At 38.3% G+C, this 19,004-nt stretch overlaps 1 protein-coding gene across 2 annotated transcripts; it reads left to right on the top strand.

The window, feature by feature from the left end:
* The first annotated feature begins 10,615 nt into the window (after nucleotides 1–10,615).
* btg3 (B-cell translocation gene 3) lies at nucleotides 10,616–15,232 on the top strand. 2 transcript variants are annotated; one of them, XM_028595780.1, is made up of 5 exons: nucleotides 10,616–10,894; nucleotides 12,542–12,748; nucleotides 12,846–12,983; nucleotides 14,208–14,397; nucleotides 14,690–15,232. In XM_028595780.1, exons 2-5 carry the CDS (start codon nucleotides 12,576–12,578, stop codon nucleotides 14,873–14,875), a joined length of 687 nt encoding a protein of 228 aa, XP_028451581.1. In that variant the 5' UTR covers nucleotides 10,616–10,894; nucleotides 12,542–12,575; the 3' UTR covers nucleotides 14,876–15,232. The 2 variants fall into 2 exon arrangements, with proteins under 2 accessions (XP_028451581.1, XP_028451583.1); XM_028595782.1 differs by lacking the exon at nucleotides 10,616–10,894 and adding an exon at nucleotides 10,905–10,953.
* The last annotated feature ends 3,772 nt before the right edge of the window (nucleotides 15,233–19,004 follow it).

Raw genomic sequence — 19,004 nt, forward strand, 5'->3', positions numbered from 1 at the left:
CGGTGTGCAGAAGTTAATATATTGAGATTCTAATTCAATATTAGAAAGTTTCTCATTACTTTCAGATTCCTAGTCAATATTCTAAGTTACTTAGTCAATATATTGAGATACTAAGTCGATACTTTGAGATATTGAGTCAATATATTGAGATTGTAAGTCAATATTTTAAATGTTCTTATTGGTTTGAGATTCTTTGTCAGTATTCTGAGTTACTAAGTCAATATATTGATATATTGAGATACTAAGTCAATATTTTGAGTTAAATCAATATAGTGAGATATTAAGTCAATATATTGAGATACTAAGTCAATATTTTGAGATAAATTAATATATTGAGATACTAAGCCAATATATTGAGATTCTAAGTCAATATTTGACATTTTCTCATTACTTTGAGATTCTTAGTTTATATTCTGAGATACTAAATCAATATTTTGACCAGAGGTAGTAGTGACTTGAACTTCTACTATATCTAAAATAATTTTGTAGACATAACAATGGAATTTGCCACTAAATGTTGGTGTTAACTTTTTTTATACAATTTCACAAATTTCTACCCGGCAGAGGCTGATTTACCGAAAGGATCCTTTTAAAAAGGTGTAGCTACTTTACAGTTGATTATTACCTGATATTTAATCTGCATATTTTTTTTATTATATTTGTTCAAAAAGGAGCAAAAAAAAACGACATTATAGAACGGCTTGTTTATTGCTAAGGAAAATTTAAATGATTTATTAAAAATGTAACAATAACTTATAAAAATAACTTATTTCACCAGTAAGTTCCTGTTAAACAACAAAAACAACCACTAGCATAGCTGTCAGCATTTTAACTGTTTACTCCAGCTGCTAGCTAACGATAGGCTAACGTTACTTGCTGTTGAGTGTAGTGTTAACTACATAGACAGTATATAAGGTTAACTAGCGTAACATGCGGCGATGTTTAGGTTGCCTCTAACGTCCGTTTTCGGAGCATCCGAGAGAAGCGCAGGCATTTCAGTGGCAACGCGTTGCAATTCGGTCCGGTAGATAACGGTCGTTAAGGCACCGGTGCAGTATTAGCACCGGGTCTCTCCTTTTCTGTCAACGATGTGACGAGGAGGTAACGTTAAGGCGGAGTTAGTTAGCAAGCTAACGTTAGCTAACTAACACTAACACCTAACTAACACCGGCAGGTTCATCGTGCTTTCATGCTGCATTGCTTACAGAGAACGAGCTGAACAGCGGGCTGGGTCTAACGTTAGCGGTCCGCTGACCGGGATTGCGGGGGAAAGAAATTATCGTTTCAAATCGGTAACATAGACGTAATGAGTGGCACATGACGTGAACTAAAATGGCATTTTAGTTTATTTGAGTTTTAAATTGTCCAGTGGGACAAGTAAATTTCTCTTCCACTTGCCCTACAAAAAATCCACTTGTCCCGAACAAGCGGACAAGCCTTAATGTCGAGCCCTGCATTGGCAGAGAGTTGTGAAAACTCAAAATAATTCATGCAACTAGTTAACTCGTTATTTTGAATTGATACAGCTAAGCACTTTTTACGGTGGGTGAGTGCCACAGGGCCGTAGTCGTCGGTAGTCGACGTTTTAGGTACAAGGAGGATGGGGGCTGCCTTGAAGCAGGTGGGAATACTCTCCCGTGACAGCGATATGTTAAAAATGTCACTGATGACATCAGCTAGCTAGTTTGCACATGTTCTACACGGCCAGGGATGTTACCAGGCCCAGCAGCTCTTTACTCATATCAAAGATATGCACTCTCATCAGGGGTTTTCACACATTGGCTGTTGATATATTGTGGGGTGTGGACATGTTGGATCTTAGGTAAAACAGAATTGAGATCTGTTTCACTAAAATCACCAGCTTCAATAAAAAGAGCCTACCATTTAGTATTAGCAACAAATCATTATTAGCTACAGTTTGGTTAACATGACTTATAGGTTAATATGACTGCATGTGAATGATGCTCCATACCTGCTGTGTCACTGTGATGGAACAATTTTCAGCAAGTGATTGGTATTCCTTTTCCACTTATTTCTCATGATCTATTTCTTGTTTGCTCTAATGTCCCAGTATGTCACTGATAATGTTACTTTGGCAAATTATTAGGTTAACAGGTCAAGTTTTGAAGCAGCAGAGTCTGAGAAAGGGAGAACCCCCAACAGTTAAACTAGAAATGAGTTCGTTAACAGTGGTATATCAGAATCAGATTTATTGGCAAGCAAGTTTGCAATTTCAAAAATCGGAATTTGCCTAGGTGTATAAGGTGCATACAGTAAACAAAAAACATATTAAAGCTATATTTCAACTCTTTTTCAGGCTGCTAATTAAAGCCATATTGTAACTCTTTTTCAGGCTGCTCCAAAAACTAAACCGCCAGTTTAGCAAGACTCATTTCACCTCAGGGTGATAGTATACACATCCCTTGATGTCCCTGGGTAATATCGGAGCATTCTGATATAGGATTTAAAAAATAAAGGCTTAAATGTCCACTTAAAGCTATATTTCAACTATTTTTCTGGCTGCTAATTAAAGCCATATTGTAAGTCTTATTCAGGCTGCTCTAATAACCAAACCTCCCGTTTAGCCAGACTCATTTCACGCCAGGGTGATAGTATACACATCCCATAATGTACCTTGGGTAATATCGGAGCATTCTGATATAGGATTTTAAAAATAAAGGCTTAAATGTCCACTTAAAGCTATATTTCAACAAGAGATTTTGTCTGCAGGGTCGCACCGGGTTTTCACGCAAGTTTCCCGAATAATAACCTTGCGGTGTGGTGACGATCACATCACATCGAAAATGAAATAGTATACTATAAAGTGTCTGTCAATTATGGGTAACAAAATATCCCGTCCGAGTGAAGCATCTGGACCCATTGTGTTTGAAATGAGTCAGAAATATGGACCGAATATTTTGCGATGTCTGCCATATTGGGCCACATTCGGCTTTCCGAGAAATGGATCTTTGTGTACAAAGACATTGAGAATTGAGAAGTAGAATGAAAATTAATGGGAAAATCAATGATTAAGACAGATGATTTAAGGTCACTAGAAAAGAACAGAAATTGCCTTAGGATTTGGATGAAGGAAGCAGACAAAAGAGAGAGAAACCAACTGCACGAACAGTTAACTCTGTTAGACATTTATGATAGTGATGAAAAACAGAAGGAAGAAAGGAGGGAAAATACTGATGCAATCTCTTTGAGTTTTAGTGCCATGGGATTCCACCTCGACAGCCTTCCGCCACCGCCACCATACTGCCCGCCACCGAGAGAGAGAAAAGAATGCAGGAATGCTGGACAATCGACTGCCACAGTGCCTCCACAACAAGAAGACGAAGAATACACATACCCCGTGTTCCTAGTACCCATGACAGAAAGACAGGCAGCAGGGGCTGGATATAGACCCTGGACAGACACTGACACTGCAAAGGCCACCAGCCATTTGCCTACCTGCAAAGACTCAAGTGCACGCCTCACTGAGCTTCTCATTAAAGTAAGACAAAGACAAGTGAAGTAGGAGATAGATAGATAGATAGATAGATAGATAGATAGATAGATAGATAGATAGATAGATAGATAGATAGATAGATAGATGATAAAGATGAGACTTTGACCCCGTGGTGAAATTCACAAGCTACCTGCCAAGAATACTTCCGCTTTTATTTTGGTGAAAGTAACGTAAAAGTAATATAAGCATTACAATTCAGAGACCGTAATATTGTAATATAACCAATTACTCTCAAATGACAGTAACTAGTAATCAATGTATTACATTTTGGAATTAACTTGCCCAACACTGGTGCCATCCTTCCCATTAGTTGGGGGCAGTTAGAAAAGTGGTGGAATGGCCAGAAAACTAAAAGGTTTTAGAAAGGCCAGGTGCTGATTAACGTCAGATAAAGGTAACAATTAGGCTATTTATGTGATGTGATGGAAACTGACATAATGCAATGTCACCTATGTCAAACTTGTAAAAGCGTATCTGAAAATTTCTGACCCATGTTATTTATAAGCCTATAATTGTGTCTCTGTCAGGCTTCCATATGTGCTTATTTAGTAGTTGCTTTATGCCTATTTAAAGTTGATGGTCATCTACCAATGTGTCCCTGAGCAAGACACTTGACCCCTAGTTGCTCCAGAGGCGTGCGATATATATATATATATATATATATATATATATATATATATTATATATATATATATATATATATATATATATATATCTCAATTGTAAGTCACTTTTGGATAAAAGCATCAGCTAAATGTAATGGAATGTAAATCATTACTTAGACTACTTCATTTCCCTTCAGTAATCAGAAGAAGGCTACATGTTAACCTGGTCTAACTCTCATCTTTAACACAGAAGTACTTAGGCATATTTATTACCGCAGCTCTCTCTGCCTCCTGTTGGTTAGACTAACACATATATGGGCACAAAATATTGGACAGGATATAAGAAAACATTTGTATAGTAAATTCACTACACGTACAGCAATTCATCCACTCCTCTACACAGTAATAATAATTTATTGTAATCTAGAAGGTAGTGATGAGCCAAACAATGTATTTTCAGGTGGAAGAAGTTTCCATGGGCTATGCCTCCTGTACGTTTTTTTTTCAATTCAATGTTAGGAGTGATATCAGTAATTGTATAACATTTATGGTCTACTTGTATACGGTTATGGAGGAACTAAAAAATCTTGATAGGCGAAATTATATTATGTAGTATGGTGTTATTATAGTTTTCTCATTGGTGAGTGCAACGGTGGAGCGTATGTTGGCGGTGGGCTGTCAGTGATTGGTGCGCGCGGGGGGTGGGTGTACCCATAAAATGTCTTCAAGGTTGGCAGGTTTGCAAACCGCCAATTTAGCGAGACTCATTTCACATCAGGGTGATAGTATACACATCCCATAATGTCACTGGGTAATCCCGCAGCATTCTGATATAGGATTTTAAAAATAAATGCTTACATATCCACTTAGATATATTTCAACTATTTTTCAGGCTGCTAATTAAAGCCATATTGTAACTCTTTTTCAGCCTGCTCTAAAAACCAAACCTCCAGTTTAACAAGACTTATTTCACCTCAGGGTGATAGTATACACATCCCATAATGTCACTGGGTAATCCCGCCGCATTCTGATATAGGATTTTAAAAATACAGGCTTAAATGTCAAATTAAAGCTATATTTCAACTCTTTTTCTGGCTGCTAAATAAAGCCATATTGTAAGTCTTATTCAGGCTGCTCTAGAAACCAAACCTCCAGTTTATTGTAATAAATTGTACAAGACAGATGAACATACCGATTGATTTAACCGATTTTAACCTATGCCCCCTAAATACAAACAAGTGTGCATTTAATCACTGTAACCCAATATCCAAACAAAATAAAATAAAAGCCCAACAATAAACATGAATGGCTCCTACACACCGGCCCCTAATTGTTTTATATAACAGATAACCATTAACAAAAATAATGAAAGGAGCTATGTACTTTACAACCCTTTTTTTATGTGGGCCCAGGGTTCCAGAACACGGCATGTGGTGGGATATGGTACTCAACACCAGTTCAACAGTCCTTGTTAAATCTCAGTCTCTTTAATAAGACATATCTTTGTTATTGGTCTTTCCTTTCCAATATATTGTTTTTTGTCTGAAGTCGAACGGTACGCACAAGTCCTTGTGCATCTGCTTTCGTCTCCAGTATTCTGCCCATTAACCAGGAGCCTCGTGGTGCAGTGGAGTCGACAACCACAACTATGTCACCCGTAGCAAAGCCTTTTTACCTTTGACCATCGCTGACGTTCTTGGATTAAAAGGTAAGTATTCCCGTGTCCACCTTTTCCAGAAGAGGTCTGCCATATATTGCACTTGTCTCCATCTGCGCCTGAGGTATAAATCATCTTTTACAAAGAGTCCAGGTGGTAGTATTGGCTTGGTTTTCAACAGAAGAAGATGGTTTGGGGTGAGTGCTTCCAGGTCCATTGGGTCCTCAGAAAGCTTTGTAATGGGTCGATCATTTAAAATTGCTTCAACTTCACAAATTAAAGTTTGCAATCCTTCATCATCCAGAACTTGTTGGCTAAGAACGGAGTGCAGCACATTTCGAACCATGCGGATCAAACGCTCCCATACACCACCGTGATGCGATCCTGCTGGGGGATTAAAGAACCATTTTATTCCCTTTTGAAGCATAGCAGTCTGGATTTTGTCCTGGTTCAAGGCATTGAGTGCTTCTCGCAATTCTCTTTCAGCTCCAATAAAATTTGTGCCATTATCTGATCTTAAAGATGACACTTGACCTCGTCGACAAATAAATCTTCTTAATGCATGGATGCAGGAGTCTGTATAAAGAGTATATGCAATTTCAAGATGTACTGCCCTGCTTGCCATGCATGTGAAGATTACGCCATATCTTTTTACAAGACTTAGTCCTCTCTTGCTCACTATAGGACCGAAGTAGTCTACTCCTACATTAGTGAATGGAGGCATGTCTGGTAGAATCCTTTCCAAGGGTAAGTCTGCCATTTTCTGTTCTCCAACTCTTCCCCGTTGTTGTTTGCACACAACACAATCCGTTATGATCCTTCTTGCTGCCGAATTAGCTTTGATAATCCAGTATTTTCGACGGAGTCGAGATAACGTGATTTCTTCCTCCGTAGCCAAGTTGTTCATGAATATGTCGTAGTAATAGTGTTGATATGTGCAAGTCTTTCGAGAGAATAACTGGATGCTTGGCCTCTTCAGGCATTGTAAGTCTACTCAGGCGGCCACCTACTCTCAGAAGTCCATCATCCAACACCGGGTCCTGTTTGTACAGGTGACTGCTTCTTATAAGACCATTTTTTACCAGCCTCTAGCATAGATAGTTCTTCTTCAAAGCTTTGTCTTTGACTAAAAGAAATAACTGCATGTTCAGCTTGCTTCAGATCCTCAGGAATTAAAAGCTGTCTTCGGAGTGTTGCTTTAAAGGCTTGCATCTCTTTTAATTGGCTGGACTCCTCCGTAAAATTACTTGCAGTAGTCTTAATCTCCTTTCGTTTTCTAGTCAGCAGTAAGATCGTTGTTTTTAATTTAAGTAGCCAAGCTACAGTGGTCATCAGACTTCTCCATGAAGAGAAATAACTTATCAGAGAGCTGGTGGGATTCAATGGACCTTTAACAATGAGGTTGGTTGTGATGTCTTGCTTGACTTCCGGATCAGTTTCAGAGATTGCCGTTTCCAAATGCGGTTTCTGCCATTCTCTGTCTGGTTGATGGAGAAACTCTGGTCCCTTGATCCATCTTGTGCAGCTTGAAAAGCGGTTTGCTGTTAGCCCCCTAGAGGCTTCATCCGCTGGATTTTCCTTTGTGTTAACATATCTCCATTGCGACACATCAGTAGTATCTCTTACAAAGGAGATCCTATTTGCTACAAATGTTCGGAAACGTTTGGTTTCGTTGTTGATATATTTCAGCACTGTTGTGTTATCAGTCCAAAAGATCGATTGGTTCAGCTGAAGCTGTAATTCATTCCGAAGCATTCTGTCAACTTTGACGGCTAAAACTGCAGCTGTGAGCTCCAATCTGGGAATTGTTATTTGCTTTAATGGTGATACTCTTGCTTTCTCTATCATGAAAGCAACATGCACCTCCTTGTCGTTGTTTTCCAGTCTGAGATATGAAACCGTACCGTATCCACTCTCGCTGGCGTCTGAGAAATGGTGCAACTGTGCATTTATGATTGGACCAAAGCTTGCGGGCTTCATGCAACGGTCCACTCTAAACTCTGTCATCTTCTTCAGATATGCCAACCATACTGTCCACCGCTGAGAAACAGTTTGGGGTATGTTTTCATCCCATCCAAGGTTTTTTCTGCAAAGTTCCTGCATAATCAGTTTGGCTGGCAGAACAAATGGGGCTAGAAATCCTAAAGGGTCGTATACAGAGCCAACCACGGACAAGATGCCACGTCTGGTGTATGCTCGTGGCTGTGCGGTGATTCTGAACATGAACACATCTGTTTCAACGCACCAGTGTAATCCTAGGGCTCTTTCCATCGGCAGGTTGTCCCTTTCTAAGTCCAACTCTTTTGTTTCTTTGGTTCTGTTTTCTTGTGGAATGGATGCCAATACTTTACGGCTGTTGCTGATCCACTTTGACAGCATGAAACCTCCCTTCTGGCAGAGAGCAGTCAGGCCTCTTATCATAAGAACGGCGTCCTGTTCTATGGACATGGATTTCAAACAATCATCCACGTAAAACCTCTGCTAGAAAGTGAGTTTTGTTATCTTCAGCTGTCTTTCTTAGTGCAAAGTTTGCACAACTCTGTGATGACACCGCTCCAAAGAGGTGAACTTTCATCACCACATCGTTCACAGAAAACGAGCCAAATAAAGCTGTCACTTGTGGCGATAGAAGTGTGCTTTGTGCGGATGAAGCATGAAGTTAATTTGACTCTTGACGGCTGGCTCTCTGCCTCGTAACGTTACTAGCTACTCCGCTACTCGTTTGTCCGTCAGTTATTGTAAAAGCTCAGCTCTGCGACTTGCAGGATTAAATATCAGGTAATAATCAACTGTAAAGTAGCTACACCTTTTAAAAGGATCCCTTGGTAACTTTCTGCCGGGTAGAAAGTGAAATTGTAGAAAGAAAAAAAAAAACACGTTAACACCAACATTTAGTGGTAAAAGTCTACAAAATTATTTTAGATATAGTATAAGTTCAAGTCACCACTACCTCTGGTCAAAATATTGAATTAGTATCTCAATATATTGACTCCGTATCTCAGAATATAAAAGAATATCAAAGTAACGAGAAACTATAAAATATTGACTTAATCTCAATATATAGGCTTAGTATTGTAATATATTGACTTAGTAACTCAACATATTGGTTCAGTATCTCAATTGACATAGTAACTCAGAATATTGACTAAGAATCTCAAAGCAATGAGAACATTCAAAATATTGACTTACAATCTCAATATATTGACTCAATATCTAAAAATATCTCAATATATTGACATAGTAACTCAGAATATTGACTAGGAATCTGAAAGTAATGAGAAACTTTAAAATATTCACTTAGAATCTCAATATATTAACTTCTGCACACCGGCGTGCAAAGTATAACTTTGTATTATGGGTCTGGAGATCCTTTTTTCTTGTTGAAGGGGAAATCTATTCTTGGGACACGTTTGTTTCTACTGTTTAAACCGGTTTGTTCAAATTCTGCATTCGCAAAACACAAAAAAGTTTATAAAATGATAAATCTTTACCCAGACAAGTGACTTTTGTTTATGGACAAGTGAAATGTAAATGCCTCAAAAAGTTAATGTCAAGCCCTGTTATAAGGGTTATATGGATATGCATACCCCATTGTCGAAGAAGTTGTGACTTTCACAAAATCTTCCACCGACACATTCAAGCCCTATTAAAGAAAAATGTTTAGATATAGAGAGATTATGTCAGGGCAGTAAGAGTAAAATGCTCACCTCTAAAATTCTCTGTCAGCTCAGACAGATAATGGCACAAATTTTCTTTATAGGATTTAAAAAATAAATGCTTACAAAGGGAATAAACAATAAAACAAAGTACTGCTAGAGTGAAAACATAAGTGATGTGCAAAGGTTCACTATATATATATATATATATATATATATATATATATATATGTGTGTATATTTATATATGTGTGTATATATGTGTATATGTATATATATATATATATGTGTGTATATGTATGTGTATATGTATGTATTGATGTGTATATATATGTGTATGTATAAGCATATATATATATATATATATATATATATATATATATATATATATATATATATAGTGAACTTTTGCACATCACTTATGTTTTCACTCTAGCAGTACTTTGTTTTATTGTTTATTCCCTTTTTAAGCCTTTATTTTTTAAATCCTATATAGTGTATATGCACATATAGTATATTATATTATATATATAATATATATAAAATATGTGCATATACACTACAATTGTACATCTTCAACAAACAAAAAACAAGCTTGACGCTGTGAGTCAGAACAGCAATGAGTATTGCTGCGTTCATGCCACCTCGGAATAAAAGGCACCGCCCCCCTGGTTAAGTTGTTTTTCCGACTGGCAGCGTTCACATGGTCGGGATCATAGACAGTATATAAGGTCGGGATGCGTGTTCTTCTTCTTCTGTTATATTGGCGTTTGGCATAACAACTTTTTGCATGACTGCCACCAACGGTTGGCCGTAGCCTAGAGCATCAGGTGTGTGAAAACATGGAGGCCACAATAACAGAAGATTCTCTGCTGTTTTCTTATGCAAGCATCCAAACAGCACATCGCCAGGTGTTTTTTTTGTGTTATCTGCAGGACAACGAACGGGAAAAGACACGGATAATGTGTTGTTTTTTATACATAGGCCTATTTATGAATCATTTTAAACATATTATGTCTGTGTATGTTTATTGGCAGAGGAATTTTGTTTATTATCATTGAAATATGTTCAGTGAACCAAAGTCGCCTCCATCAAACGTCAGTTGTCAACAACGCGTCACCAACTGGGGAACTCGGTTATCAAAATCCAGCCCGAGTTTCCCACCTCTGATTCCCACATATATGTCAATGCGTTTTCACTCGGAAAAACATTTTTCCGATGTCCATGAACGCACGGTATGACTCACGCCATGACTAGCTTATGCTCGACCAATAAATGCGCAATATTTGTCTGTTTTGAAACCAATAAGAATGATCGGTGGGCGGGAGTTGTATTTATGTAAAAGGCGGGGTTAATAATGTTAATAACTGACCTCAAGGATTCTTGTGTTGACCAACTTCCCTTTCACATTCTTTATTTTTTTTTCTTTCTTCCCACACGCTGGAGGAGGGCACAAGGAACGGTAAGTCAAGATGCGCACAGCCTCGTGTCTCACCATAAAGTGTCTCTCAATATGATTATGTAAATATATCACCTTTTTTATGACAAGTTCTAACGTAAACTTTTACCACGATAAAGGGTTGCTGTGTTAGTTAACCACATGAGGCTGTAAGCGTTAACTTAGCTAGTGCTTTATAAAGCTAATGCTAATAGTCTTATGTGACTTTTGTGTATTCGCCATGAGGTTGGTTTCAAATGCATTTCGGCGCGATTTTGCTTGACAACATGATGTTAGTACAGTTAGCCAAACTAACGTTAGATAGCACGTTAGCCCATGCGTGGCTGATCATTTCGAGCTCACGTTATGGAGTGGTGATGTGTGGATAACCGGAAATGGTGCGTCACAGCCCGCCTTTCTTTGACAGCTATAATATATATTATATATATATGTCAATGGCTATAATGGCTAGACCGTTCACTGAAGAACTAAAGTCAACAGGTTCAGATCACTGAAGTGTATTAGTGAAATGACACTAATACACTTCAGTGATCTGAACCTGTTGTCCTGTTATCCATTCATCCTTTTAAACAAAAATAATCTCAAACAACAGTTGTTTCCAAGGTAACAGTTTGTAGTGAAATAAAATTATTTCTATGGGCAAACCACTAAAAGAGTCTTCAGTGCAGATAAACCTTGAGTCAGGGTGTTCCAGAGGTATTACAATGTGTAATAATGTCAGTGCTACTTATCAGACACCAAATGGGAAAAGAAAATTATTCCATCTGGAATTAAACAAGACAACTACTGACTCTGACCTCACAAAGCAATTTGTTAATGTTTGACACTTAAAGGAACACACCGACCTATTGGGACTTTGTCTTATTCACCATATCCCCCAGAGTTGGATAAGTCCATACATACCCTTCTCATCTCAGTGCCTCGCTTAGCCTAGATCCTGGAGGTAACCGGCTCCATCTAGCCTACTGCTCCCAGTAAGGGACAAAATAACGCCAACATTTTCCTATTTACATGTTGTGATTTGTATAGCCACAGCGTGTATAGTTCCCCATATACATACTGGGAACTATATTCTCAGAAGGCGAAGCACTGCTACTTGGGCGGAGTGATTTGCTCGCAGCACCTGAGAAGCCCCATGGTGAGGAGCAGAGAGTTTGCCTGGAGTTCACTCAGTTGCTGTGAGCAAATCACTCCGCCCAAGCAGCAGAAGTAGCAGTGCTTCGCATTTCTGAGAATATAGTTCCCAGTATGTATACGGTTAGAAGACGACTGTGTCTCATGTGACCTTGTTATTTGTACACGCTGTGACTATACAAATCACAACAGTGTACAACAACAATGTAAACAGGAAAATGTTGGCGTTATTTTGTGACTCTTTGGGAGCAGTAGGCTAGATGGAGCCGGTTACCTCCAGGATCTGTGCTAAACTAGGCTAGCGCGGGGGTCATCAGACAGAGTTGCAACACGCACGGAGATGAGAAGGGTACGTATGGACTTGTCTAACTCTTGGGGATACGGTGAATAAGACAAAGTCCCAATAAGTCGGCGTGTTCCTTTTAAATCAACTACCATGTTACTATAGTAGTGCTTGTCCTACTTTGTGTCACTTGGTTACTGCTGCCCATCTGACTAAAGTTAATTTACTTACAGAGGCTGTAGGAACATTATAAAACATATGTGAAATATGAGGAGAGAAATTGCAGCTGTGGTATTCCTCCTGAAGAGGCTTTTGAAAACGGGGGAGAAGTTGGAATCGCACAAGATCAATCTGTTTGTTGAGAGGTTGGCTGGTGCACTGCAGGAGAAGTTCAAGGGCCACTGGTACCCTGAAAACCCCATCAAAGGAGAAGCATACAGGTGCTGCTCTCTGTCCTTTGCCATTTTTATTAACCGCTATTTCTATTCAACACAACTTTTTACGACTGTTTTTCAATCTGTTTTGTGTGCTCTGCAGGTGCATCCGAGTGAACAGGTCCCAGAGGCAGGATCCTGACCTCCTTCGGGCCTGCCAAGAGAGCGGGATTCAGTACAGTGACCTGGAACTTCCCCCTGAACTCACATTGTGGGTGGACCCTGGGTCGGTCTGTTGCAGGTGAGACTTTGAGTGAATTTGCTGTGAATAGTGGAAACATTTGAGAAGTTCTTAGCTCAACAAAAATGACAACAATGGTTTTGGCATTCAAAACTGGAGCACTTTAATAGTTTAAAAGTTTGAAGGACTCACTTGAAGTGTGGTGGTAGAAAGCTAAGGAAAGCAACCGGTATATTGTTGTTAGAATAATTGTTCAGATTTGAGTAGTATCTGTAGCCATTGATGCCCATTTAGGAGATGTCCATTGTCAGGTATTAATGGACGCAGCGAGATGTGAACCGTCCGACGCACAGCGAATGTTCACTTGCTAAATAACATTTTTTAAACCATTATTTTATATTTTAATGTGTTTTACTAAACAATAACGCCGTTTCCCTGGTTACGCCTGAGGGTTTGACTAATACCTGGAACAATCATTCCAATCCCATAAGGCCTATATGCAATGCAAACGTTGTTCACTGCTTCAGTAAATAGGATGGGCCTTAGATACGACTTGCCCCCTTTAGCACCGGGAGATATTTATAGTCCGCTCAGCTCACAGAACCCTTCAGCTATAGCAACGCTATGCTAGCAAGATCCAAAGTCAATAACATTGTGTACAGTTGGCAATCCGTAAATGTAATGTGACAGTATGTTAACGAACAAGACAAGCTAGTGTAACGTTGCTGTCAGCCGCAGCCTGAAGTAGAGACCTGAACAGCTAATGGGATTTGAGCTAACGTTATTCCCTGTGAAACAAAGTCAGTTCAGAGGGGCAGTTTAACTTACTTCTTCCAGCGTGTGTGTTGGCGCCATCCTGTGGCGTTAAAGGGGCGAGGCACTGACTGAAGGACTACAGTGCTGGAAATAACAGATTCACTTTTTCTTTTATGTAGCGCATTTATTTAGAAGGGTAAACTGTCAGTTTCACCGGAACTCCTTTAGTAGGTGTCCTATAACACGTTTTTATGGACACCTTGCAGCCAATCAGAATTAAGTATTCACCCAGACCATGGTATAAGAACAGAATAATCCCCCGCTAATTGCCACATGCGGCTATATACTTTTGTGTTGATCCAATCCTATACTTTTCAGGATCATTTTAAAATCAAATATATAGTAAAAAAAAAATATATATTAACTTAATCTTCTTCCAGCCCAGCTATTTAAGTTTTGAACAGATTCCTTGCTAGGTGTGTTTATTCTCATAAAACTGTTGTGATTTCCCTCTATTCCCATTATTAGGGTTGGAGAGCAAAATCCATGCTTCTCAGTGGCCAGTTTCTGTAACACAGAAGAGGAGGACAAGGATGTTGTAAAAGTGACCAGTGCTTTGGAGAGGGTGACATCAGACTACCACTCGGGTTCTTCCTCTGATGAGGAGAGCACGCGCACTTCGCCCTTCACCATCTCCAACAGTCACTGTGCTTACCAGGTATTGCACAATACATTTTAGAATTCGCTTGACTAAATAACCTATGCAGGTTTGGAGAAGAATGGAAAGTTACTCCATAATATCCAGGTTTTGGTGAACTGCAAAGTAGCTATGCTTTGTTCTGTTTGGCGCCCAGTGGTTTATATTGTGATTAGATGAAAGTGTTATCATCTTCAATGTTTGGTGATTTTTCTTCCTATAATTGGGAGTCAAATGCTTCATGGAGTCAAGGGCTAGGGTTGTTTGTATTGCAGTTGATGGGAGCTTTTATTTATTTGTTTTCCTTTTTAAGGCTACGTGGCATCCTAAGAAGATGGTACCAGGGAAAGCTTACGTCCATCCACGGCCTCACTACAGCTTTAGGCCTCGCAGCAGAGCCGCCCACACATTAAGGCCTAATCTGTGGGTTGCTCCTGGCTATGGGAGAGGGCGTGGGTACTGGGATACAACACAAGATGTGGCACATTGTTACATTTAGGAATCATGGTGCTTATTGTTCATTAAATCCGAAGACAACTTTAAAATGACTGAACAATGTTGTTGTTTTTAAACATGAATTTTTTAATAGATTACTTATTGTTGTTTTTGACAAAAAACTCTTTTTTGCACTTTAGACTATTTGTTATACTTATAAATCACTTGTATTAAATTAGATATTGAAATTGCTATACACATTTTGAAGTACTGTATTTTTACAATGGGAGATGTTCATGTATGCCACCTACCTTGTCCTTTTGTGATAAAATGTTTTATTTATGTGCAGAATTTTCAGATGTATAGATTCGAAATTATGGAGTTTTATTAAACACAATTTCCAAGCACCATGTTGCTTTGTGTATTATTTTGTTGTTTACTAAAGGATGTTGTGGTTAAAGTGCAACATTGGTGTTTTTTTTTAGTTTTTTTTCTGTTGTCATTTGCCTGCATTTTCTAGCTGACGGAAGAAACAGAAGTATAACGTGAGACGAAGGGAATCAAACAGGGACGTTGTGGTGTGTTCTGCTCAACGGGACACTTTATATGCATTTGGTGGTAATGTTGGTAATGTTTACTCTAGCTCAGAGGGTCAATTCACCCAAACCATTTTATAAGCAAAATCTAAAACCGCTTTGATGAGCAGATTAGAATTCTATTCACACCTGTTTATGTTGTGGCAGAGATCTTGTCAAATAAAAGAAACTCTTCATGGTTTGATATAGAGATGGCCCGATGCCATTTTTTGCTTCCCAATTCCGATACCTGAACTTGCGTATCGGCCGATACCGAGTGCCGATCCAATACCAGTGTGTCATATATTTTATTATGTGTTAACAGCTGCATACTACTATCCCTGTATGGATGTGATTTGATTTCTATCTTTGTTGTCTGTCTGACTCAGGTTAAACTCTTTGTGAAACATGAACAAACACAAACAATGAATGCCGTAGAACTTTCTTTTATTCTCCAGTTTGACAGTCAGTTATAACGGAAAAAGAACATAAATAAACTACTTTAACATAGATTTTCTTTACGGCTTTATTACGTGGTATCGGATTGGTGGATAAACTCCAGTACTTCCTGATACTGATACGAGCGTTTTAGGCAGTATCGATACCAGTATCGGTATTGGACCATCTCTAGTTTGATGTCGCCAGTACCACCAATACTTTCTGTCTGTGGTATTAAAGCTATACTGTAGTTTCATCTATAAATAAGGCCCTCTTGAGAGATTCAGTGTTAAGTTTAAGGTTAAAGTTTAAGACCATTCCTTCAAAGGATTGGTCAACTACAATGTCTAAAGGTGTTTTATCATCCATAGTGTTGTGAAATAATCTTAATTGGAGGGGAACTAAAATGTGTAGGTCAAGATGGATGTTTAAATGACAACATTTGTAGTGTTTGTCTGGGAAACAGCCTTCTAAGGTGTTTTCACTGTTCTCTGTCCTGGCAGCAAATGAACACTACTGCCCGGGATTAGTTTAAATCCACAACAAGCATCGCTACAATGGATTATATGTGAGCTGGATTTATATGGTCTACTGTTTTAAAAATGTAGCTTGATATTTGGGTTCTTCATTGATTTTCAAGACCAATATCTTATTTAATAAATTAAAAGTGCATAGGCCTACATACAAAATAAAAATATCTGAGTATAAATGGATAAACACAAGTTGTAAAACAAACTCTAAAAATGATTTACAATTGCACCTGGTCCTCGCAAGTTGCTTAATTGTCTTATATGCCAGTGTCAAAGATAAAGTTTTTTGCATTTTAATGGACAGTAACACCATCTCTCCCCTCGTGCTCTTGAAAAAATAACACAAAATAAGCCTTAATTACTGTAGATGCTTCAATCTTTGCAGAACTACTCTCAAGTTGCTCAAGGCATGAGAATTTGGGAAATAAATGGCTGGGGAAATAGGTGAGAAACGTACTTACCTTTTTGCTGTTGTCCTGCAGTTTTTTGGGTGTTAGGGAAAACCAGCCAGAAAGTTATACAGTGGCCCCCATATGAGAAGGATGAGGATGTGTCATCTTTTTCAGCCCTTCTGAGTTTGCAGGTATGATGTAAGCATCCTTTATAAACAGAAAGAGGAACACTAAAAGAGGAAGCACCCACGTGGTCATAAGTTGAACCTTTAAAAACAGGAACTGTCTAAGCGCAGGTGTGTCTGGGTGTGATAATGTCTCCCAGCCATCCTGCTCCTACAGCCTGAACATGCCATCTTCATGACCTTAGGTCGAAGCACAGAACAAGCTGTGTCTGTTACGCAGATGCTGACTAAATATGACAAAAATAGTTAGTAATATACTTAGTAACCTTTTTTTCCAATACAACAGCATTCTTGTTTCAAGTAAGCATAATTCCTAATTATACAATTTCCATTACATTTCCACCCTTTTGATTAACAAAATCACAGAACATGAAAAGGAACATTTTAAACCATTTAGAAAATGATATATAAATTGATATGTGGATGAAACACTATTGCAAAACTGTTTTTGCGAGAAGTACACACCTTCTCAAACACAGTATCATCATAATCATAATCCTCATTGTCCGCATGTTTGCCAATAGTCATGTCACTGTCATCCAAGTCAAAGTTAGAGTCAGAAATTGTATTGTTACTTGTTACATTAGGGTTAGTCAACTCAATAAGGTTCATACTGATTGTTATAGTGGACAAAGTAAGTAAAAGTACTGATTCCATCATTTCAGTTGGATTTGTAAACATATGTTTTAAAATTGTCTTAACCAAAATATGTCAGATTACAATATCTGGAAACATTTTTCAAAACTCTGCTACTAACTCTTTTGTCTTTTCAAGAAATAAATCATTCCTAAAAATGTCATAATTTGTCTTTGAAATAAAAAATGAACTGTTTGTTTATCACCTATATACGAAAGATTTGATTTAGCCCACACTGAGGAAATTCCCTAATTACAGTAGCTCAAAATTTCAATCACAAAAATATATTTAGTCTTCGTCAGCTTTATTTTTACAACTTCTAAAAAGTATATTACATATTATTGTCTTTATAGTATAAAAGTTATTATTATTTTATAAGAATTTATCTTTAACTTATATCTTAATTTTCATGTAAGATTTTATCTTTAACTTCCCTCCTGATTTACTTAATTTCATTAACTTTTATCTCCTTTTTATTTTTATTTTTTATTTTTTTTTTTCTACAGAGTCAGTCAGTTCTTGTTCTATTCTATAAAATCCATACAAATTGTGTTGAAAAGGAAACACCGGTTTGGGAAATTGTTCTCTTTTAGGCCTCAGATTATTTTACGGGTTGTGTTTTTGCAAAAAGTGCAAGTCATTCAAAACAAAAAAAAAGCATTTTGAATGCAAACCACTATACTTGAGATTTTGGTTGGAATTCTCCATTTTGGAATTATTTCAGTGAGCAGCGCTTTGGCTACTACACTGGCTGTCTGTTTTAACATGACACATGCCTGACAGTAGTCTTGATCAAAAATAAAACAATCTTTTGTGAACCAATGTTGTTTCATCATTGTGAAACAATTGTTTTTCCCTCAATAGTTTTTCCATCATACTAATCAATTCCCCTTTCGACACATGGTCTAACCCATGTGTCAACTTGAAAGAAATGACTTAGTAGCCTTCTGTTAGGGAAATGATCTTTACTGCTTGTGCTGAGAGATGAGATTTTTCATTCTGTTCCCACAAAATGTGTGACACAGGAATGTGGAACAGGAATGACGACGTCTGAGTAGCCTACAGTGTTTCTGGACTTGTTTAATGCTTCCTCTGCGGCTGCCACTGGACGGAGGCATCACCATAAACCCAGAGCGACAGAATCGAGTTTAGCAGAGAAATTCGCAACCGGACGGAGTTTGTCGCCGTGGTGTTGCAGCAACACAGAGGTCACACAGCTCTTGTGCTTGTCAACGGTCCGCATAAAACTGTTTTTAGGGATCTGGCAGTCCCAGCGTCGGGGAAGACTGCAGAGCCAGTTTCATATTCACGAACGCTTCATCAGCTTCGGGCATCCAAGAGATTGTTTGATGTGAACTGAGACCCTTACCATAGATCAGGGAGCTCAATGGAGCTTCCATAATTGCATAAATAGAAATAAACGTATGTAATAAGAGC

This window comes from Perca flavescens, chromosome 13 (genome assembly GCF_004354835.1).
Source record: "Perca flavescens isolate YP-PL-M2 chromosome 13, PFLA_1.0, whole genome shotgun sequence".
Classification (NCBI taxonomy): domain Eukaryota; kingdom Metazoa; phylum Chordata; class Actinopteri; order Perciformes; family Percidae; genus Perca; species Perca flavescens.